Source organism: Megalobrama amblycephala, linkage group LG15 (genome assembly GCF_018812025.1).
Source record: "Megalobrama amblycephala isolate DHTTF-2021 linkage group LG15, ASM1881202v1, whole genome shotgun sequence".
NCBI lineage: Eukaryota > Metazoa > Chordata > Actinopteri > Cypriniformes > Xenocyprididae > Megalobrama > Megalobrama amblycephala.
This window is the reverse complement of record NC_063058.1, coordinates 25,792,586-25,818,118: the sequence shown is the minus strand read 5'-3', so window position 1 is coordinate 25,818,118 and position 25,533 is coordinate 25,792,586. Positions and strand designations below refer to the sequence as shown.

At 38.2% G+C, this 25,533-nt stretch overlaps 1 protein-coding gene across 1 annotated transcript; it reads left to right on the top strand.

Moving 5' to 3' along the window:
- The first annotated feature begins 9,545 nt into the window (after window positions 1-9,545).
- Window positions 9,546-13,491, top strand: LOC125247700 (extracellular calcium-sensing receptor-like). Its single transcript, XM_048159144.1, has 6 exons — window positions 9,546-9,785; window positions 10,034-10,322; window positions 10,406-11,161; window positions 11,256-11,483; window positions 12,046-12,169; window positions 12,345-13,491. The coding sequence occupies exons 1-6, from the start codon at window positions 9,577-9,579 to the stop codon at window positions 13,256-13,258; spliced, it is 2,520 nt and encodes an 839-aa protein (XP_048015101.1). The 5' UTR covers window positions 9,546-9,576; the 3' UTR covers window positions 13,259-13,491.
- The last annotated feature ends 12,042 nt before the right edge of the window (window positions 13,492-25,533 follow it).

The window sequence follows — 25,533 nt, the reverse complement described above, 5'->3', positions numbered from 1 at the left end:
TATGATTTTTAACTGCAACCGCTGCCGTCTGTCAGTCAAATAATAGCAGTGATTGGGAACTTGAACAATAAGAGTCGAAAAAACTTCCATAGACAAGTCCAAATTAAACCCTGCGGCTCGTGACGGCACATTAATGTCCTAAGACACGAAACGATCGGTTTGTGCGAGAAACCGAACAGTATTTATATAATTTTTTACCTCTAATACACCACTATGTCCAACTTCGTTCAGCTTCCGGCTAGTGAGGTCTGATCGCGCTCTGACAACGGAAGTGATGTCTCGCGCTCATTGAAGTATATGGGCGAGACATCACTTCCGTCTTCAGAACGCGTTTTTTGACCTCACTAACAGGAAGCTGAACGAAGTTGGACATAGTGGTGTATTAGAGGTAAAAATTATATAAATAATGTTTGATTTCTCGCACAAACCGATCGTTTCGTGTCTTAGGACATTAATGTGTCGTCACGAGCCGCAGGTTTTAATTTTGATTTGTCTAAGCAAGTTTTATTTACTGTTATAGTTGAAGTTCCCATCTACTGCTATTATTTGACTGACAGACGGCAGCGGTTGCAGTTAAAAATAATTTGCGTTCGACTGAAGAAAAAAAGTCACCTACATCTTGGATGCACTGGGGGTAAGCAGATAAACATCAAATTTTCATTTTTGGGTGAACTATCCCTTTAACAGATTTAATGAACATACAAGCTTCCACCATTGAGTGGTCAGAAAACCCAACAGAACAAATACAACAAGACTTAAAACACTGTACTTGATTTTTAAAACAATAAAAATTATCCAATCGTGCTAACAAAATACAATTGTCATTCACATGACCCCAAGTTGCTAATCTTAAAACGTCTCAGGTTACGTATGTAACCATAGTTCCCTGAGAACCAGGGAACGAGACTCTGCATTTGAACGCTTTGGGGAACGTCACACGTGACCCGATGTCTGAAAGCAAAACTATTCAACAACTCCAATCCCTATTGGCCGGCGATAGCCTATGACGTAATATGGCGCGACCCGGAATTATAAAAGGAGCGCCTGGAGAAACAGACAACATCTATCGTCTTGAGGGACTGTTCTGCAGGCAGGCAGGCAGGCAGGCCGAAGCATATGGCTGACAAGATGTCGAGCAGTTTCGAAGGAAACGCTTAGCAACTCACCCTCGGGTCACACCAGGCTGTCAGTGACAGCATTCCCTACAGCGAACAGCCCAGGCTGAGCCTAAAAGAGGCCTTCCATAGAAAGCCTACTAAGGCCGCTCAAGGCATCTGGGACCAACATTTCCGAGAAAAAGTGGTCCCTTAAAGGGAATGTGGCCAGGGAACTGAAAAAGGAGCCCCAGCCAGTCACTAGAAGGGAACGAAGTCACCCCCAGTGCCACCAGGGAGGCCGACCTGGTCTGATGTAGGACAAACTTAGTCTTAACCAACCCTGTCTGAATACAGAATCTCCAAAACGCATTCTTCAGAAGAGAGCAGGTAAGAGCGACTGCAAGAAGGGCAGTAAGCAACTCAAACCCATGTGTAGAGACGGGCATCCTGGAGAGCAGAACTCAGCTGAGTGCTATGAACGCTCGTATTGAGGGGAGTATAATCTGCTCATCCTAGGATCTACTCAGCGCTTGATAATTTGCACTGAGGAGGCTGTGTGCTAGAGAACCATGATAGAGGGGAGCACAAATCAGCCTGGGGCTGATCCTCAATGGGAGGCCTCATGGAAGCCTTCACCATCAGCTTAGGGAGCTAAGCACTATTACACAGACAACCCTAGCAGGGAAGTACAATGCTCAACCTAACAGGTAGACCATACTGTGGGCACATAACCATGGAGGCCAGAGAGGGCCTACATCATGATAGTAATTCTATGTGGAGTAAGACTCACATAAGCCAGCCTTGAACACTTATCTCGCTGGAAGCAAGAAACATGACCTCAGTATACAGCAAATGAGACTGTGAGGTGCCCACATAACAGTCCACCTAACACAATCCAACAAGCAGTGTACTCGGTAAAAGGAACCCTTTTTACTCTTTAAAGCAAGAGGAGTACAACATACGCAATCACGCACAAAGGAAAGCCCCAAAAGAAGGGCCTATGACCTCAGCAGACACGTGGCATCAGCTCGTGGCAGTGTTTTAAGCACCAGGAAGGACAAATAACCGAACCATAAGAAGGTTAAATTATCACCTGGGGCCCTGGCCAACCAGAAATGTACTCAATAAAACACTTGTAACTCTCTCAGCGAGAGGAAGGACATTCAATGGTGGCCTGTGAGGGCCACCTTGAACACCTGTCTTGCTGGGCGCAGGTTACATATGTCTTAGTAACAGTAGTTAAACTATAAAGTGCCCACATGACAATCTACCTAGCACAATCCAATGAGCAGTGTACTTGGTAAAAGAACCTTTTTACTCTTTAAAGCAAGAGGAGTTACAACGTATGCCAACACGCACTAAGGAAGGCCTTTGACTGGTCTATGACCTCAGCAGACACGTGGCATCAGCTCGTGGCAGTGTTTAACAGTTAGGGTTCTAGGAGCAAAAAATAGAACCAACCTAGATACTAGGTAGCTATTTAGATTGACTAGAGTAGAACCCAGACTCAAGGAGGCTGATGTAGTTAAAACCAAACTTCCGTAAGGTTTTATCACAAAAACTCACCCTTGAGAGGTCAACCACTCAGAAGAGTACTCGGTAAAAGCATCTTTTTACTCTCAAGTGAGAGGAGTACATAACTGAACTCCAACATGCTGCACTACCCTACATGCTGCACTACCCTAGTAAACACGTGGCATCAGCTAGTGGTGACCATAATCATACCAACCATCAGGCCATGCATTCAAGATTTAATTACTAAAAGGAAATGCATATTATGCCACATACTCCACGAGAGGCCTGCTTAAAGTCCCTGTAAAGTCATTTTAAAGTATGTGTTCTGAGTTTGTCACACCGCAGAAAAATTTGTTATTAACCACCCAGCCAAATTTGAATGATTAAAAAAAGTAAATGAAATAAGTTATCAAAATCTCGAAAAAATAGGCAGCGCTCTCTGCTCTCAAATGCTGGGGGCGTGTCTGCTGTCGGCGCTGAAACCACGCCCACTCGCGAGAGCTGCAGTCTCAACTGACTTGATTCTAATGAGTCAAACATACTGATGCATATAAAAAAAAGAATCACGTTAGAGGGGTTACTGTGGACTACCTACTAATTATAACATAAGCACACACGGCAACTTACACTCATTGGTGGGCACGTACTGCCGAGTGTTGTCGAGTCGACAGATGGTGACGCGAGACGGGAGGATGAAAGCCGGGACGGGAGAGACTCTGTCCGGCCTCATATCATCGGTTATCGGTGGGACGGTCAGAAGGCCGAGGCGGGAGGGGGGCCGAGGTCTGTTCAGTCCCATTCACCAAAAACAGCGGATTATCAATGAATCCCAGCTGTCTGATGAAAGTTTTTAAAACTATCCGGTGTAGAACGATTACTTTAGAGACTAAATTAATCCACCCCTTCATATCATCGTTTTAGGAAATTTAAATAAGGAGAACGAGCTGTATTGTATATAACAACCATGTAATATGCATTTGCTTGACGAAGGCATTACTAGCTAAATGTGCAAAGGGCTGTATAACTGTAATGACACCTGAGATTGAACGGGTGAGCCGCTGTAGCATTAGGGGCGTATAGTGTTATATAGTGTTAGGGGCGGGGCCATGCTCGGGGGCTCCAGTGCGTCATCAGACCCCTGTTTTAGCTCCGCCCAAAAAAATCCTGAACAGAGACTTGGTGAAAAACTGTTTAACGCTTAAACTTCACAATTAAGCATTACACAATTCACAGTCTTTGTAATGTGTTTCAGCAATATATTTGTAACATTTATAATGTGTTTAGAAATAATTCTCAGAATTGACTTTACAGGGACTTTAAGGCCTACTCAACAGAGGTGGGGCGAGGCCGATGATGGTATTGGACTCCCAGGTATCCTGCCAACAAGTCGGCTAAAAAAGGAGGCCCTGTGGGGCCTACAATCTCAGCAACAAGTGGCGTTCAGCCTGTTTGCAGAATAAAACACAGACTGTGCCAACATGTGAACTAGAAAGGAGGCCTGTAGGGGCCTACTGTTGACACTTGGCTTCAGTTTGTGAAATAAACTATGTGAGCAAACTATGATCACCTAACAACAGCACTTGCAAAACTTTTCACAAGCTGTTAACTAGAAAGAGGCTAAATACATAAGAGCCTACATTCCAAGTTATATGCAATATAGCTGTTATCAAGATCACCAAAGTCAAGTCAAGTCAAATTTATTTATATAGCGCTTTTTACAATTGGTAATTGTTTCAAAGCAGCTTTACATGTTAGAAGCACAGAAAAAAGAGAAGTGGTTATAAATAAGCTGTACAAGCAAGCGTGGTAATATGTAACATATACAAGATGGTGCTACATTAAGTCAATGTCGGCTGACTCCCAGGGGTGGAAAAAAAACCCTAGGAGAAAAACCCAGCGTGCTAACACTGGGAAAAAAGTCCTAGGAGGGAAAAAACCCCTTGGAAGATATATATAATATATGCAAATGGATATGGAGATCAAAATCTGAATTATACATTTTTATTATAGAGATTAAAAATAGATTATATATAAATATATGTAAGCGGATACGGAGATTAAAAATCTGAATTATAGATGCAGCCAGAACTGGATCTGTAGGCCCATTGTCTCCTTGGCTACGTTGTAGTCAGGTCCAGACACAGGTTCTCCATCTGATCTGGATACGGCCTGGATCCAGCACCCGGCAAACCTCAGGATAAGCAAAGAGACTGATATTAGCGTAGATGCCATTCTTATTCTGATGTACAGGTATATCTAATGTTATAGGAAATGTTCTCGGTTCCGGCCGACCTAATTATTGCAGCGTAACAATCCTTTAACGGATTTGAAAAATGTCAATGTATTGATAATGTGTTATGTGTATGCAAGAGCAAAGAGATGTGTTTTTAGTCTAGATTTAAACTGACAGAGTGTGTCTGCTTCCCGAACAATGCTAGGAAGATTGTTCCAGAGTTTAGGTGCTAAATAGGAAAAGGATCTGCCGCCTTCAGGTTTGCTCCAAAGGGAGCAAAACAGCACCAGGGTGTCTAAAAACAGTCTACAATCTTAGCTGTTAACTCACCAGTTGGACCTACATAAACAAGGGGACAATGGGCATACGGCCTAACAACTCCCTCAGGAGGAGGCCAGAACTAGGAACTATACCACGACAGAGGATAGTAAACATAGGGTTAACATATAACACACCTAACCTAGCTCTAGCCTAGCCGCTAAGCTACGGGCCTACTTACAGGGCCACAAGCCTAGTGAAACCTGGGCTTCACTTCCAAATCTCAAGGATAAGAGAAAGAAAGTGAAGCTCACAAGCAAACAATGTCAGGCGGCCGATTAAGGCCAACCTAAACATACATACTAACTAAAGTGATGAGTGCTAACTCAAACTACTCTAGAAAACAGCAGATGAGAAGCTACTCTAAACAGGTGGCTAAGAGGCAGCCATTTTGTGGCCTGCACAATATATCATCCTAGCCAGCTTAAAAACTTCAGTTTATCCAAAAACCCCTTTTGACTACATGCTCAGAAAAACTATACAGGAAAAACAAGGTCTCATTTTAAACACATAAAATATAGACCCTCCTACGGCTTTAAGACCGAAGACTCCTTAATTTCACACAAAAATGGAATCTAAGGTTCTTTTAAACCTAAAAGATCCTCTCGCTATCAAACCGAAAAAGCGGGCCAACAGAAATAATCACTATGGGCCCAGCCATCAGTCTGACAATAAGAAGCATCTGATCATGATATGTCTATAAAATATATACATGCATATGTAAATATATATACATATACACATATATACATATATATAGGAGGTGAAAGAAGAAGAGGAGAGGGTAGATATAAAATCCCTCTATATAGCTGGGGAATCGATTCAAACGCAACGGTGTTTACAATTGATCACCCATCTCACTCTCGCTTCTTCCTCCTCCCGTCTGTCTGGGCTCAGACACAAATCTGAATGGCTAGGTGTTTTTCCATGCCCTCCCGATCTCAAACGCGAAGATCAGAAATGAATGGAAAGTTTATGGGAGCTGCAGCGTACACAGACAGAAAGGAACCGCCCGTCGAGCCGTCTGCGCGCGCCCCCTTTCTTAACACGCTCTCACGGCAGCTGCAGCCCGCCGAGAAGCGCGTCCCACAAACACAGCAGCTCTCATATACAGCAGCCAGATGAGCGCGCACTGCCGGACGTGATGACGTCAAAACACAGACGTCATCCAACAACTCATGCTCGTCAGCCCCGGGAAGCCGAGAGAGAATACAACTCTCTCAACTTCCCAATGAGCTCATCTGCGAGCCCTATGATTGCAGCCATCGTTTTGCCTCAGCACAGGCACAGATGCGGACACCTCTTCCCTCAGGAAGAGTGCTGAACGAGAACGGAGCATCCCGATAGGGAGACGCTCACAGTAAACAACAAACACACACAGACGGCACCCTCAAGCACCGTCTATGTGCACTCTTCTCCAGACAGAAAAACGCCCAGAAATGAGTATATCAAGTGTCAAAACCTGGGACACGGATGAACACACTCTCTAGAATGTTTGTAAGGCATATTAAAGAATCCCTTACCGGAGTCGACATAGTCGCGATCAGACAGAACAGGACCGAAAGACGAATAGACGTCTGTTTCTCCAGGCGCTCTTTTTATAATTCCGGGTTGCGCCATATTACGTCATAGGATGTCGCCGGCTTATAGGGATTGGAGTTGTTGAATAGTTTTGCTTTCAGACATCAGACAAGCGTTCAAACGCAGAGCAAATTCCCTTTCGAAAAGGGAAATGAAATTTCCTCCAAACATCACAAAGTTGGTAGGTTTTAATGATGTTTAACAATTTATGATTTCTATTAATATCATATCATGTACAATTAAAGTCACCATCACGTATATTAAAATGTTTTCCATATCACACTGTTTAAGCTTTTCACAGAATGTTTTCAAAAACAACATTCTTTCAGTAGTTTTAACAGGGGCATAGACATTAATGAATTTCATTGTGACATTTTCAAACCTTACTGTTAACTTAAGAACTCTACCTTCTATTATTTCAAACTTCTATTATTTCAAATGTTTTGAAAACAAAACCGCTACCCCCAGAACTAAGAGCAGTCTTATGAATGAAAAAGATATTTCCCTCCCAATCTTTCAATCATTCAACTTCAATTTCTTTTGTGCTATGAGTCTCTTGTAAAAACGTCTATATTTTTAAGTTTGATTAAATCATAGAGCTGCATCTGTTTTTTTGTTTTGTTTTGTTTTGTTTTGTTTTGTTTTGTTTTGTTTTGTTTTGTTTTGTTTTGTTTTGTGCATCCCTCATCCCATTAACATTCAGGAAGGCAATTTTAAAGGTGCCCTAGAATTAAAAATTGAATTTATCTTGGCATAGTTAAATAACAAGAGTTCAGTACATGGGAATTACATACAGTAAGTCTCAAACTCCATTGTTTCCCTCTTCTTATATAAATCTCATTTGTTTAAAAGACCTCAGAAGAACAGGCGAATCTCAACATAACACCGACTGTTACGTAACAGTCAGGCTCATTAATATGTATGCCCCCAATATTTGCATATGCCAGCTCATGTTCAAGGCATTACACAAGGGCAGCTAGTATTAACATCTGGATCTGTGCACAGCTGAATCATCAGACTAGGTAAGCAAGCAAGGACAATAGCGAAAAATGGCAGATGGAGCAATAATAACTGACATGATCCATGATAACATGATATTTTTAGTGATATTTGTAAACTGTCTTTCTAAATGTTTCGTTAGCATGTTGCTAATGTACTGTTAAATGTGGTTAAAGTTACCATCGTTTCTTACTGTATTCACGGAGACAAGAGCCGTTGTTATTTTCATTATTAAACACTTGCAGTCTGTATAATTCATAAACACAACTTCATTCTTTATAAATCTCTCCAACAGTGTAGCATTAGCCGTTAGCCACGGAGCACAGCCTCAAACTCATTCAGAATCAAATGTAAACATCCAAATAAATACAATACTCACATAATCCGATGTATGCATGCAGCATACATGACGAACACTTTGTAAAGATCCATTTTGAGGGTTATATTAGCTGTGTGAACTTTGTTTATGAAATGATAGAGTCGAGAGCTCAGGAGGTGGCGGAGAGCGCGAGCAATTAAAGGGGCCGCAACCTGAATTGACGCATTTCTAATTATGCCCCAAAATAGGCGGTTAAAAAAATTAATTTAAAAAAATCTATGGGGTATTTTGAGCTGAAACTTCACAGACACATTCAGGGGACACCTTAGACTTGTATTACATCTTGTAAAAAAAAACGTTTGATGGCACCTTTAAATGTGCTCATTATGAGGGAAGAGAACAGCAATATAGACGAACAAGAGAGACAAGATTGCAGTGGCTACAGTTTAGAATGAATGAAGAATTTATCTTCCACAGAGGCCTTAGACACCTCTTGCTCACTTCCTGAATCAGATACATCAAAAATTTGCGTATTGTTCTCATTTTGCATCTTTTTCTTAGACTTATCAGCTACTTCACAGGAATTAGATTTTCTTTTCACTGCTGGCATTTTAAAATGTTCTCCTCTTCATTAAAGATTTCATTCTCTACTTCATCAAGCCTAATATCCATCATCTCATCACTTCTTAGGTTTTCCTTTTTACACCCCTTACTTCCATTGTCCTCTTTCTCCACATTTACATTCATTTCTGGCATTTCATCAGCTTGCCTATCTTTTTCCACATTAGATCCTTGGTTTAAAATTTGACTTTGTGGGACATTTTCATCTGCAGAGTTTGCTAAATTGCCTTTTTCAGGGCAAGAACATACTAAATGCCCTTCCTTTCTACATTCAAAGCATGTTTTCAGTTGTAGCAAAAATAAACATGATCAAAGCCATCAACTTTAAACTTGAAAGCAACATTTCCTCAATATATGGGAAAAAATGTATGTTATCTGGCCATCTATTTGTTTATGTATTTATTTTTACAAAGGTACCTAAACCTATATGAAAATAATGAGAAAAATAAGAGCAGTAGTACTGTACATCTAGAAACTACTTTTCTTGAAAGTTCCTTGCAATAGCAGAAGTATTGCAAATACAATAGTATACTTTCTCATACAAAGACCCAACGGATGAAGTTTAAAAATTTGGAAAAAAAAGTGAGATGCATCAAACTGGCAAGGTAATTCAAAAACTTTATTAGATTCTAGATAATGTAAACGTGATTGCACATAAAAAAGTGAATATTTCACTATTGACGGTTTTACATTTTAGTACATTTGCTTGCTTGAAATAATAAATCCATAATATTACTTAGACTCTGTTCCACCCCATTTGACTTGCCTCATGTCTTAACCTGTGTGGTCATTGGCTACCTTCACAATCAATCATCCATATTAATTATATTTATAAAAGGAAACTGTTTTAGGTCAATTGCATTTGACATCTGCAGTTGAGCTCAGTACTTGGGATGCTTTTCATTCTTTACACACTTCTGTTTTCCATTCAACTTCATGCAAATGCAGAAAAGCCTTTTTGCAGAGTGATGGGAGACCCGAAGTACCCGCTGCTTTCAAAGGATGGGGACATAACTATTGGGGCACTTTTTCCAATCCGAAGCATAGAAACACTGCCTTCATTTGAGTTTACACTAAAACCTCAGCTTCTGTCATGCTCTAGGTTTGCTACATTTAACTTATTGAAAAACAACAGAGAAGATAATGCATTTAATATGATAATTTATACATTTGCTGCAATGAATGTTTATAAATGTATAATTTTATAGCAGCAACCTACCATGACATCTGGAATGTTAAGTTTCATGTATGAAAAAAATGGAAAATTTTAAAATGTACTTTACTTTTCCATGTATTTGTTTGATATTTTGTTTTGTTGGTATTTAGCCTACTTGTTAAATGTTTTCACAGTGTAAATCTAAGAGATTTCCGGATGGCTCAGACCATGACCTTTGCCATTCATGAGATTAACAAAAGTCAAAATTTGCTACCAAATGTTTCAATTGGTTATAAAATTTATGATACCTGTGGTTCAAGACTGTCTTCTATGAGTGCAACTATAGCATTAATGAATGGTCAAGAATTTGCATCAGAAGACGCATGCAATGGACAGTCTCCTATACATGCTATCATAGGAGAAACAGAATCTTCTGCCACAGTTATTCTGTCCAGAACTACGGGACCTTTTAAAATTCCAGTGGTAAGGCTCTGCCTACATAGTAAGTCTAATGAAAGTCTATAAACTGATGATGGTATCACGGTTTCTTGTTCTTTCTGTTTCAGATTAGTCACTCAGCCACATGTGAATGTCTAAGCAACAGGGGAAATTATCCTTCTTTCTACAGGACTATTGCTAGTGATTACCACCAGAGCAGAGCACTTGCATACATAATCAAGCACTTTGGCTGGTCTTGGGTGGGAGCTGTGAACAGTGATAATGACTATGGAAACAATGGAATGGCCATATTTTTGAATACAGCACAGGAAGAGGGGATTTGTGTGGCGTATTCTGTGAAATTCTACCGAACAGAGCCTGAAAAACTTTGGCAAGTGGTGGACACAATTAAAAATAGCACTGCAAAAGTGATTGTTGCATTTCTTACTAGTTTTGAAATGGAAAATTTGCTTGAGCAGCTAAGTACTAACAACATTACAGACCTCCAAATGATTGGTGTGGAGGCATGGATAACTGCAAAGAGTTTGATCACTCCAAACAGCTTTCATGTTTTGGGAGGGTCACTTGGGTTTGCTGTGCGAAAAATTGATATTGAAGGTTTTTCTGATTATGTTATAAAATCATTCTGGGACACAGATTTTCCATGCTCACAGGTTGAGAGAAATTATTCTCAATATGCATTAAGCTGCAACACATATCAGGATCTGCTTTTGCTGAAAAGCGACAATGAAGATGTGCCTGAACAAAGATATGCAAGTAATGTCTATAAAGCAGTATATGCTGTGGCTCATTCACTACACAGTCTACTCAAGTGTAAAGAAAAGGAAGGTTGTGAAAAAGACCTGAAAATACAACCACAGCAGGTAAAAAAAAAAAAAAGAAAAAAGAAAAAAGTTATTGACCGAAAGGAAGATGGCCTTCTGTTTTAAAATATTTAAAATGCCCTTTTCTCAATAGGTTGTTGAGGCTCTAAAAAGGGTAAATTTCACTGTAAAGATGGGAGATCGTGTGTGGTTTGACAGCACTGGTTCTGCCGTAGCTCAATATGAAGTCGTAAACTGGCAGCAGGATCCAGATGGATCAGTCCAGTTTAAACCAGTGGGATACTATGATGCCTCGCTGCCACCTCACCAGCGCTTTGTGCTTAACACAGAAAACATAATCTGGGCTGGAGGACAGCTGGAGGTAAATTGCAAAAACATGTTCATACTACAGGGTGTATTGAAACTGAGGGAATAAGTCCTTGACACAAAGGTTACCCGACAGGAAAAAAATAAACAAACAGTGAAACCTTTTCAAATTCAGCTCTGAAAATCTGGTTTCCTTCTACCAGGAAAGGGCAATGTCTGTCCTGGAGGGCCAGTGTCCTGCAGAGATTTGCTCCATCCCTAATTAAACAAACCTACAGTAGCTGAAATATTTAGGAATTCCTAAAGACATAGGTTATGTCTTTTGGTTGTGTTTGATTAAATAGGCAAAGTCACAAAAAGTTTTGATCAAGCAGACAAAATTAACAGCATAGGGCATTGCTGAGCATATTTTGAGCAAAGAGACAGTACTATGGTAGTGCTAGTGCTGAATTTCTGTAACAACACTTTCAAATTACTTTGGTTTTGCAACATTTTCAGTGTCCGTCAGCCCAAAACAGTTCCAATTACATAACTGCATTTATGCTTAAAAAATGTAATACTTCAGTATTGACACAATTACATTTAAATAATTATGTACAATGTATCTTTCTATGTAGAAGCCAAGGTCTGTGTGCAGTGAGAGTTGTCCTCCAGGCACTAGGAAGGCTGCACAGAAAGGAAGACCTGTCTGCTGTTATGACTGTATTCCATGTGCAGACGGAGAAATCAGTAATGAGACAGGTAATTTTTAGCCCATATAACAGTATCAAAGGAAATTGTTTTGGTTTTGTTTGTTTGTTTTTTGTTTTTGTTTTTTTCTTGCTCTCTCTTTCTGCATACAATGTCCTAGCAAAGTATTTCATAAATAGCCTTTTCTTTTTGTTTCTAACTACTGTGATCACAACTTTCTTTTCAGATTCAAACAACTGCAAGCAGTGTCCAGGGGAATACTGGTCTAATGCTGAGAAAAATAAATGTGTGTTAAAGGCTGTAGAGTTTCTGTCATTTACAGAAGTTATGGGTATAGTGCTAGTCATTTTCTCACTGTTTGGAGTAGGATTAACTGTGCTGGTGGCCATCCTGTTTTACAGCAAGAGGGACACCCCCATAGTAAAAGCCAACAACTCAGAGCTGAGCTTCCTGCTGCTCTTCTCATTGACTCTGTGTTTTCTCTGTTCACTTACTTTCATTGGTCGGCCCACTGAGTGGTCCTGTATGTTGCGTCACACAGTGTTTGGGATCACTTTTGTCCTCTGTATCTCCTGTGTTCTGGGGAAAACAATAGTGGTGTTAATGGCCTTCAAGGCTACACTTCCAGGAAGTAATGTCATGAAATGGTTTGGGCCTACACAACAACGACTCAGTGTTCTTTCATTTGCACTTATACAGGTTCTAATTTGTGTGCTTTGGCTAACAATATCTCCTCCATTTCCCTACAAAAATATGAAATATTATAATGAAAAGATCATTCTTGAGTGCAGTCTGGGATCTACTATTGCTTTCTCTGCAGTTCTGGGTTATATTGGCCTACTGGCTGTTTTGTGCTTCATTTTAGCTTTTCTGGCTCGCACACTGCCTGATAACTTCAATGAAGCTAAATTTATCACATTCAGCATGATCATATTCTGTGCTGTATGGATCACGTTTATCCCTTCTTATCTTAGTTCACCTGGAAAATTTACTGTAGCTGTAGAGATTTTTGCCATTTTAGCCTCAAGCTTTGGTTTACTATTCTGCATATTTGCACCTAAATGTTATGTCATCCTGCTTAAGCCTGAACAAAATACAAAACAGCATATGATGGGAAAGGTTTCATCCAAATCATACTAATAGAAAATGACTATATTAACATTGTAATTTTATTATTCAGCAAACGGAATTAAATACAAGTCATTTAATAGAATAAAAACAGACAGTGACATCAGTGACATGCTTTAACATATTCAGTAAAATGACTGGCCACAGGATGACATGGTTTAATTTGTAAATGATGTGCACAGATTGACCCTGAAAAACTTCATAAACACAAGTTTTACAGAAGAATAAAGGAGGTCCCAAAGTCACTATGACGCTTGTTTTTTTGTTCTTCTTTTCTCCAATAAAGCGGTATACTTGTAACATGGCAGAGAAAGGAGAATACAAAGGATGTTTTCTCAATATAGTGCAAACTCTCAAAGGAAAGACAATAATGAAAGTGCCTATTAAATAAATTTAATTGGTTTTAAAATGTTGAAAAAAATACCCTGTTTACCCAAAATACCCAATTTGTTAAGATCATTGGATCAAAATACCCTTTGTCGGTTTCATCTATGATTTTTCTGAACTCTGAACTGAATCCATGAAGTCTTTCAACTTTTCTTGACATGTGACTGGATAATTGAATTGACCTACGAAATCAGCTAGGCTGTGAGGTAGGGTTTACACTTAACTGATTTGGGGGAAAATTCTGCATGCTTCACCTTTCAATATGACAAATATAATACAACAATATGACGAAAAATAGAATAATAAAATGAGTTCGAAATTGTGGAACCTGCTATGACTGTCCATTTTAATATCAGTGTCAAATAAGATACTCAGCTAAATATTGCTGATTAATTACATAGGCTTAATTAAATATAACTATATAATTAAATATAATTAAATAATTAAATTAAATACTTTTTTACTGTAAAACTGTGAGAAAATTAAAGCCATTGAGTAGAGTAAAACATGCTTTAGAAAATATATATTTCATATAAATATTTGAAATAGTGTTTTGTGCATTTTTCATAACAATGAACTTCTATGACTTTTTTTTTTTTCACTTCCGCAGTAATCTGCCATGTGTTTTCTTTAAAACTAGACCAAACGTCTTGGGTTACTTGACTGTAACCCTGTTTCCTGATAAAGCAGGAAACAAGATGCTGCACTTTGTGCTTTGGGAACAGATTTGTCTGACCATTTGTGAATACTGTGTATAACACATTAATGAAATTGACATTGAACTTGACAGCCTCAGACGGTGACATCAGATGTATCTTCAGGTATCACTTTGTCTGAAGAACGGTCCTGGGGCATCCTCAGTGCAGCAATGAAGCGAAACATCTCGTTCCCACTTTATCAGGGAACAGGGTTACAGTCAAGTAACCCGAGACATTCCATTTCAAAAGCTACACACACTCAATGCTGCACTTAGCGCTTTGGGAAATGAGAATACCCATGCTGCCGCACTGTGGGTGCCTGGACCCCTCACGGTTGTGTAGTGTGTGTGCTCACAAGTACATAAAAAGTCTCAGACATGAGCTTGTGATGTTGACTCAAGGACGTGACAGCCCGGATTAACATAATCATCCATTCCAAACTATAAAATCTTATGAATCTGTGCAGAGAGGTCCAACCTGCTGCATCACATACTTATTGCAAGGGGGCACCCCTTGCCAAAAATTGGGAGGAAGCAACCCCCCTGGTAAAATGAGCCTTAATTCCTATAGGCAAAGCTTGACCGTGTGCCTCATAAGCTAGAGCAATGGTATCCCTCACCCAATTTGAGATTGTTTGCTTGGTGGCGGCTGCCCCCCTATTTTGACCTCCACAGCAGATGAAGAGTTGCTCTGACTGAAGAGCATGGTCTGGAACAGTCTGTAAAGTCTCTCCTGATCTGGCATTGTGAACAGCAGAGGGCAGAAGGCTTTAAGAGTGACAGAGAAAGGACGAGAAAGGAGCCTTAAGCAGGCAGTCAGGATGAGGATGCAAGATCACTTTAACCATTCCTTGGACAAAGTCTAAGCAGGATGGCAAGATGGACAACTAGAGGATGCTTCCCCAGTGGCACCCAGTCGATCAAGGCGTGGCAAGACGATAAAGCAGCCACATAAACCTGAGAGTGTCGAGGCATGTGCCTGCTGATAATTTCTCCTGCAGGAAGTCCAGAACTGTAGCAATCTGGCAGTTAACTGGATCTGTTAGAGGGGTAGAGGGGACATTGTGCTGTCTGTTGGAAGGCAAAGAGATCCACCTTTGCTTGGTAAAATCGTTCACAGAAGGAAAAAAAGAACTTGCAGGCGTGAATCTATTTGCGACCAGTCAGTCAGCGAAATGTCCAAAATGGTTCTCGCTGAGCAGGGAAATAGGCTCACTAGGGCAGGATGCGATGGCCCACAGTTGGCCAAGTGGTCTCCTATATGCATTCCCTCCATATCCATTGATTTGGTTAGTTCTCAGTCGCATTCGAGTAACGAACCAACCGTTGTTATTATAGCCCCGTATTGGCTGAGCAGACTGTGGTTTTGTCTCCTTCACCATCTTTTAAGCTCAAAAACTGCACTGCGAGAGCATTGGGCATCTTCAAAGAGATCGCTGTTTATCCAGCTGAAAGCCGGTTGTTACATTTTCAACAAGTGTGAGTGCACAATGTAGGCTGCAATAAATCTTGCCAGATGTGCCATGGCCATGTCCCTGCATGCTTCAGCACTGAAAGAGAGCTAATTTTCCTAAAAGAGCAACATGAATGTGACACTGCATCTTTTTCAAGATGTCATTTCACCCATGTATTTCTGGATGCAAGCGTTTCCTTTGTCATTTCATTCGTGGCTCCCCCCAATGACCAGGGGCCGGATTCACAAAACATTCTTAAGGCCCCCTTCCAGGGATGTTGGGGGAATGGTAACAGTCTTAGAGCAGTTGCTGCATGTGATGCATGAATTAAAGTGTGATGAAAGATGGTTAATGTTGTTTTTTATAACTGGTCACTTAATAATTTAAGTGATGCACCAGACACATGTGGTAAAGACGCATACAAATACAGCACTGATGGAGGATAGCAGTGCTCCTGAGAACCCTGGTAACCAGGGGTGCATTTCCCAAAAGCATCGTTATCCAACTAACATCGCAAGTTCTGTCGTTATTTACATAGTTCAACAATTTGGTGTTTCACGAAACCATAGTTCAAACGAACATTCGCAAACTGCATCCCAAACTTATGTGGTTGGAACGACAGCTCTTGAGCTGTAGTTAGAAGCATAGTTTCCTGTTTTTATGACATGTGGAATTAATAAATCCTTATCTTGAGCAAAATAAGCAAGCTGACATTAAGTACAATGTATATCTTTTATTTCGAATATATACAAATGTCATTTATATATTTTAGTTTGTCAAGAGATTTAAAGCACCGTTTTTCGTGCTCTAGTACGTCAGAACAAGCATTTGATTTAATCTGGAAATAAAGCAAATAACTGAGGAAAATTTAAAGCAGAAATTCTAGCATTAATTTGATCTCAAACGGATTCATTTAAATAAGTTATTACTCCACCACCTGCGTGACGTCATTTGCCAGCGTGGTTGAACGACAAGTTTGCGGCAATACGGTTTCAAGAAACAGTCGTGACTAGCTACTTGATTTGTTCAACGATGCGTCGTACTAAACGCACCCCAGAGCAGCTAGAGTGTAATATTGGTGTTTTAAAAGATTGTGAGCACTCCTGAGAACCCCAGTAATCATAGTGGCCAGTGTAATATTGGTGTTTTTTAACAGATTGCCTCAGTTTTTATTTAATGAGTAATAATGATTAACAAGATGGCTGCAAAGAAGAGGAGACACATGCTCTCCAATAAAGATATGAAGTATTGGATTTATGATGACATGGAGTTGATAAAATGATATAAACTTGATTGTCAATTCTTTTTGTAACTGACCTAATAAGAAATGTAATAACTTTAAATAAATGTAATAAATGTAATAAATATTACTTAAACAATAATTAATATGTTTAATGCGTTTTAATACATTTAATGACTTTGAATAAACTTTTTATAAATTTAAATGTAACAACTTCTCCCACTCTACAAATCAATGCTCTGACTGTAGAAATGAAATAGTAATTACCTTTTTTGGTGACTGTAAAAATGCAGCAGTGTACCGGTGTTTTCATTGTTACACTGATGATACTCAGCTCTATATTTCTTCGCGCCCTAACGAAACTTACCAATTCGCTAAATTAACAGAATGTATAGCTGATATAAAAAACTGGATGACCAGTAATTTCCTACTACTAAATTCAGAAAAAACAGAGATTCTAATTTTTGGACCGAAAACTTCTTCACGCAATAATCTAGAATACTGTCTAACACTTGATGGCTGCTCTCTTAAGTCTTCGTCATCAGCTAAGAACCTGGGTGTGCTCTTTGATACCACTCTTTCATTTGAAGGCCATGTTACTAGCATCTGTAAAACCGCATTCTTCCATCTTAAAAATATATCTAAACTACGACATATGCTCTCAATGAAAAATGCAGAACAGTTAGTTCATGCGTTCATGACCTCAAGGCTAGATTACTGTAACGCTTTACTGGGTGGTTGTTCATCCCGCTTGATAAATAAACTACAGCTCGTACAAAATGCAGCAGCTAGAGTTCTTACTAGAACTAGGAAGTATGACCATATTAGCCCAGTTCTGTCATCACTGCATTGGCTTCCTGTTAAACATCGTATAGATTTTAAAATCTTGCTAATTACTTACATAGCACTAAATGGTTTAGCTCCCCAGTACCTAAGCGAGCTCTTAATGCATTATAGTCCTTCGCGTTTATTGCGATCTCAGAATTCAGGCCAGATGATAATCTGCACCTAAACTCTGGAACAATCTTCCTAGCATTGTTCGGGATGCAGACATACTCTGTCAGTTTAAATCTAGACTAAAAACGCATCTCTTTAACCTGGCATACACATAACACATTATCAATTTATATTTTCAAATCCGTTAAAGGATTATTAGGCTGCATAAATTAGGTCAGCCGGAACCGGGAACACTTCCTATAACACCAGATGTACTCGTTACATCAGAAAAAGAATGGCCTCTACACTAATATTAGTCTTTCTGTTTATCCCGAGGTTTACTGTAGTCAACCGGATCTGGGCCGTATCCAGCTGAGACCACAGCGTCAGCCATGACGACCACAACGCAGCCCTGAAGTATCAGCAGAGATCGAGTCGACTAGATCATCCATTGTGAAGACATCATCAACACGACAACCAGTGCCACAGTTCCTCAACAAACCGTCCATACTGGTGTGATGAATATGATCCTCAACTGGTCACGACCACAACGCAGCCCTGAAGTATTAGCAGAGATCGAGTCAACTAGATCATCCATTGTGAAGGCCTCATCGACATGACAGCCAGTAGCACAGTTCATCAACAAACTGTCCATACCGGCGTGATGAATACGATCCTCAACTGGATGGAACTGAAATAAATACTTTGATTGTTGCGATCATATCAGACTTATGATAGCAACCTGAATCGTAACAAAGCACTGTTCGCCAGAGGAGAACTGGCCCCCCCACTAAGCCTGGTTTCTCCCAAGGTTTTTTTCTCCATTTTAACACCTATCTGCCACTTGTTTGCCACCTGATGTCACCTGATGAAGTTTGGGTTCCTTGCTGCTGTCGCCTTTGGCTTGCTTAGTTGGGGACACTTGACATTTGACTTGACATTTGATATTCAACAGTATTCTTGACATTTATTCAACAGTGCTTCTGATCTGCCTGCATTGACACTATTCTTTAAGAGCCGCTGTGCAGCCAAAATTTATGTACCAGTTATCAATGTAAAGCTGCTTTGACACAATCTGCATTGTAAAAAGCGCTATATAAATAAAGGTGACTTGACTTGACTACAAGAAGTGAAACTCAATAGAAAGTTCCATTGCAACACCGGCGTTTCTGCCATTATTGGGTTAAAGCGAGTTGTCAGTCCACTAGTTTCTATGGCAATATCAGCTGCTTTGTTAAAAACAAAAAAAACAAAACAAAAAAAAAACGTATATTAAAGCTAAAATCCAACCTGAATGACGACAACACAGAATAAAATAGTATCACTAGTGATCATCACTAGTGATCAAGGGGGTGGGCTCATTTTAATCAGGCAAAAAGATCAAAGGAATATCTTTGGATAGAAGTGTCATAGAAACATGAGGGTGGGCTCTTTTGACTCGGGGCAGCAAACGGCCGATCACAAATCACCTTCAACACTTCATAGCCACGCCCTAGCAACCATTTAGAGAACACTAGCAACCCAAAGCATAGAGGGATATCTTCAAATCTGAATATCATAGAGGCATGGGGGTTGGTTTATATCATTCATATTGGCAAGCAGCCTTTGGAGTATCATCATTGGCAGCTGCCAAGCCACTCCCTAGCAACCAAACAGAGTACTCTAGCAACCGTTTTGCAAGACCTATATCTCTGCATCAGAACATCGTAGAGACATGGGGGTTGGTTTATATTGGCAAGCAGCCTTTGCAGTATCATCATTGGTAGTTACCAAGCCACTCCCTAGCAAGCAAACAGAGTACCCTAGCAACTGTTTTGCAAGATCTATATCTCTGCATCAGAACATCGTTGAGACATGGAGGTTGGCTTATATTGGCGAGCACCCTTTGGAGTATCATCATTGGTAGCTGCCAAGCCACTCCCTAGCAACCAAATGGAGTACCCTAGCAACTGTTTTGCAAGACCTATATCTCTGCATCAGAACATCGTACAGACATGGTGGTTGGCTTATTTCTTGATGCTAATCAAGAGTGCCGAGTTTTGCCACTGCAAGCACCATTCACATTTTCTTCAGGAAATGTACATTCTAGTACTATTATTATTCCATTAGGTCTGATCTATATTGTTCACTGCAAACATGATGATCTTAAATCTATTCTTTATTAATTTAATATTAAATGTGTAAAGTTGCATAAAATGGAAATACTCAATAAAGTAGGCTAACTATGTTACCTCGGATGAATGGTTGGATTCCACAACTGGTAAAATAAAACATATATAAGACATAATAAACATTTACTGTAGGTGCCATAAAATTTACTGATGAGTTAATTTGAAAAATGTTCTATTGCGCTTCTGATTTGGTTGTGAAATTCACTGATTTTGGGTGCATAAGATGTGAAGGATTCTATGGTCCAGTTGGCATTTTCACCCCATAATGGTGGCCGCGCTACCGGAGCGCCATCTAGTGGCTGTTGCCCAAAAAGGATAAGAGTTTCGCCTCTTGGGTTCTATACTCTTTGCCCTGACTTATTTATTTATTTATTTATTTTTACAATGTGAGGGAAGAATAAAACACTAAATTAAAATTTTTGTCCAAAAAAAAAACAAAAAACTACAACAGCTACAGGTTTCAGAAGAAAAAAAAAAGAAAGAAAAAAGCACACACTGACTACAACATAATCCGTTTTTTTAATAGTTCATTGGTCCTCTTGTTTTTTGCATGTGTTCATAATTTCTTTGTATGACAGCCAGGTCAAAAATAATTCGAAATAATTTGAAATTTCATTTTATTATTACACATGAAACAATTGACTTAAAGCACTGCTACGCGATATGCTTTCATCTTTTAACACATTTTTTTAAATATTTGAATTAATGTTTTGGCCTCTACTCTATGGCAGTTCATTGACTTTCTAACTGACCATCAAACCATGTGGCAAAAGCAAGCCACTTTTATGTTGATAGTCGGCTTCCCTGCAGTTGTTGGAGCCATTGATGATGGAACTCATGTTCACATCATCGCTCCAATTGTAAATGAGGAGACATATATCAATAGAAAAAGATTCCACACCATCAATACTAATTTGTGATAATTTTGCACAATGCAAAACTATTTTTAAAAATAAATTTAAATATTAAAACGTTTCAGTGTCTTTTTAAATGATTTATTTATATATAGTAACATTAAATTATTAGTGTTGTGCTGCTGTGACTTCACCCTTGCAAGCTCGCTATTGGCTGATTCAGAGGTTGAGGGTGGCCATTTTGAGTTGACATCATTGTAGTCCTTAGTTCACAACACTTAAGTCAGCACTTAAGAATCAGTCTTAGACTTTACTAAAAGATGCTTTTAGCTTCTTTATTAAAGTCAGTCTGGTCGCAGCATTTTAATTACTTTCAGTTAATCTAAGAAAAAAAGCAACAATTGCATTAAAATGTGTCATTTTATTGGCACATTTATGGCATTTACACTAAAAGAATGCACTCAAAATCTGGAAACAATTCGGTCATAATGGCCTATTTGACCTGCTTCAGCTCAACTTTGGGTCCCCTGCACCCCCCCCCCCCCCCCCCCCTTTCTTTCAGTATCTTAAAATATTTGTGGGTAACACTTTAGAATACTGATCTTTCATTAATGAATAACTACATAGGAAGAAATGAGTAATGCATTATTAACACTCTAGTAACTACTATTAACTAACAAGTAACTCTGATGAATGAATTAGTAAGTAATAGTGCTCAGTTGAAGGTGGTAGTTCACTATTAACTAATCAGTAACTACTGTTTTTTTTTCATACCTCCCAGAGAACTACTAAGAACTACTATATACATATTCGTAATTAATGTGAATAATGAATAATGTATAATTAATTCTAGAGTAAAGGCCTTGGTAACCCACTAGTAATGACTGAAGTATTACCAAATACTTAAGAAGGAATTACTAATTATTTGGATCAGTATTCTAAAGTGAAAAACATGATAACTCTCTAGTAACTACTGAAGTCATTGTAAACTTTTGAGGTTTTTGTAAAGTATTGGATAGTAATAACTCAAGAGTTACTATATAACTCTAAAGTAACAACTTCTTATTTGGATCAGTATTCTAAAGTGACGATCATAGTAACCCACTAGTAATTACTTAAGTGTTACTACATCCTTATAAAGGAACTACTATTTATTTGGATCAGTATTCTAAAGTGAAGATCATGGTAACCCACTAGTAATTACTTAAGTGTTACCAAATATATCATAAGGAATTACTGTACAAAAACATCAAAAGTTTACAAAGACTTCAGTAGTTACTAGAGAGTTATCATGTTTTTCACTTTAGAATACTGATCCAAATAATTAGTAATTCCTTCTTAAGTATTTAGTAATACTTCAGTCATTACTAGTGGGTTACCAAGGCCTTTACTTTAGAATTAATTATACATTATGCATCATTCATGTTAATTATGAACCTGTATATAGTAGTTCTTAGTAGTTCTCTGGGAGGAATGAAAAAAAAAGTAGTTACTGATTAGTTAATAGTGAACTACCACCTACAACTGAGCACTATTACTTACTAATTCATTAATCAGAGTTTATTGTTAGTTAATAGTAGTTACTAGAGTGTTAATACTGCATTATTCATTTGTTCCTGTGTAGTTATTCATTAATGAAGGATCGGTATTCTAAAGTGTTACCTATTTGTGTACTTTTGGGTAATACAATTGCCTTCCAAGAACTTGTATGCATTTATTTATTTATGTTTTTTTTTTTTTTTTTTTTTATGTTCAATGATGTAACCATGCTGACCATGTATGCCATATGGCTTATTGAACAACCAGTTTAGTCTAGGACTATTAAGCCTTGTTATATGGTCTCTCTTCTTAGTATTTGTCAGCAGTCTGGCCGCAGCATTTTGAACTACGTTCAATTAATCTAAGGAAAAATAGCAACAATTGCATTAAAATGTGTCATTTATGGCATTTACACTAAAAGAATACACTCAAAATCTGGCAACAATTCGGTCATAATGGCCTACTTGACCTAGGCCTACCTGCTTCAGCTCAACTTTGGGTCCCCTGCACTGTTTTCACCCTTTTTTTCAGTATCTTAAAATATTTGTATAGTTTTGGGTAATACAACTGCCTTCCAAGAACTTGTATGTATGTATGTATGTATGTATTTATTTATGTTTTTTTTTTTTTTATGTAAAACCAAGGTTGTGCCACCTGCAGCTGTATGCACTTTGCTGCTTACCATGAGCACTCCAACTGACTTTTCCCTGAGAACTGACTTTTTCCTTGTGACCTGTGTCTGTGTTTGTGTACATTCATTGTGTATATTTCTGGTCCTTTCCTACTACTATGATGTGCCTGCTTTTATCTAATGAATGAATAATTTACATATTCATCCTTGTTTTCTAAACAAGTCAACATATTAAATTTAAATTTACATTCTTTGGGCCTGTGGATGCATTTTAAAATCATACTTTTAACATTTCAGAGACAAAAAAGTAAACAACTGAATAATTTCATCTGAAACGAAAAGTTGCATCATGTGTTTTGTTCGCTGCCTTTGTTATTCACTGCCACCCCTTCAAATGTTTATGTCATTAATATGGTGTAGCTTCCAGCTGTGTTTTAATTAATTGAAACAGTTTCTTATGTTCCATGTTTGTGAAGACGCTGATCAAATTTGCTCCCAGACGAGAACATGTCACTGGAGAGTTTTTCGTCATTCAGGTTGTTTTTCAGGTTGTAACCTGTCGAAGACTGTCGAAGGCTTATCCGCATAAACTTCACACCCAGTCCACAAACTTCCTGAACTTTATTTCAAACATGTGATCATGTGTCCATAATACATGTGTCTACAGGACAGAGGTCAAAATCTGACACTGAGGCTATTCTGACAAGTTCAGCAACAAAATATATATATATATATATATATATATATATATATATATATATATATATATATAACTGAACTGACAGTAACCTTTTTAGATTGGGGTGAGCCATGGCAAGGCCCAATTATCACATGGTTGACAATGATGCCTCAGACTTCCTTCAGCATAGTAGTTCCATGCCCTCTGCTTAAATCCTTCTAATACCTATGTTTTTTGGTAAGACTCATGCCCAATTATTTGATGATCCTCTAGCCTACAAAGTCACTGATTGTTTTCTTGCAGTATATCTTGCTTGATGTAAAAAAAAAAAGAAAAAAAAAGTGCACACATACGTTTTTATGTATATTTTACACTATTGTCATCACTATACTGAAGAATATGGCACTAACATAAACTGTATCAAGAGTTTAAGAAGGCTATTCAGTTTCAAATATATGTAATTTTCAAATTATAATTTATGGACACACAGTAATCAAAACAGCTGACCATGTATGACATATGGCTTATTGAACAATCATTTACAGGAAGTTCAGTTAGATTAACACATCAAGGCCTGGTTTCACACTTTTATAAATGTGCCTTGGAAAAACACACCATTGGTGTGCATCTTGACATAAAACAATGGCACTGACATATTGTAAGATATACCAGTGCAAGTTGCTTTCAGTTAAAACTGGTGAAACATGCATTCAAGTATATGACTATTAAGCCTTGTCTGTGAAACTAGGAGTAAATGTATTCAAATGAATGAGAACACAAGCAAATGAAAAGCTTTCTAAATAACAATTTCAGAAAGTTTAGGTTAGGTTTAAATGAAAGCTTTTTCTAAATGAAACACTTATTTGGTGAAAAAAAGATACTTTTTGATTGCATTCAGCACAATGAGATTAGTAAAATGAGAACATGCTCATTACATTAAAAAAAAACTATATTTGATATTAATATTTTAAAGAATAAATAAATAATAATATTTTAAAGAATAAATGCTATAGGTACAAATCATATTTGTACCTTTTACAGTCTATTTTGACTACAAAACCTTGATTACTGGCACTGCCAATGGCAGTCTTCTTCTGGTCTCCAGTGCCCTCTACTGATCCAATTCCAGCATTAACAGAAACAGAATTAAACTAGAGGCAATAATAACACCACAATCATTTTATCACTCAGATTAGAATATTAATTTAAATAAATAAATGTAAACATTCATACAACAAAAACTTTTTGTTACAATATATACATTATATGAAATGATGATTATTATTATTATTATTATTATTATTATTATTAATATGCAAAATGCAAATAATCACTACAGTGACTGAATTATGAAAAATTGTTTGATATGAGACTGTATGTGACTGTTATTGATCTTTGAGTGTACAGATATGAAATTAAAGGGGTTTTCTTGCAATAAGCAATGAAAAAGCAAATACATATGAAATCGATCAATTGTTAATATGTAGATGTAGGCTAACATTGACAATAGCACTGTTTTATGCATGTCATAAAATTTGTTCACTATAAGTCGGAAGGTTAAATTTTAAAACTTAAAGATCTATAAATATAATAAATATAAAAACTGTCAGTTGTTTGTTTCAAAGTTGCTAAGTTCACTATACAGTTAATTTCTTGGTTATCTGTGTCATGCACTTTAATTGTACCCCTGGGTCCAGTC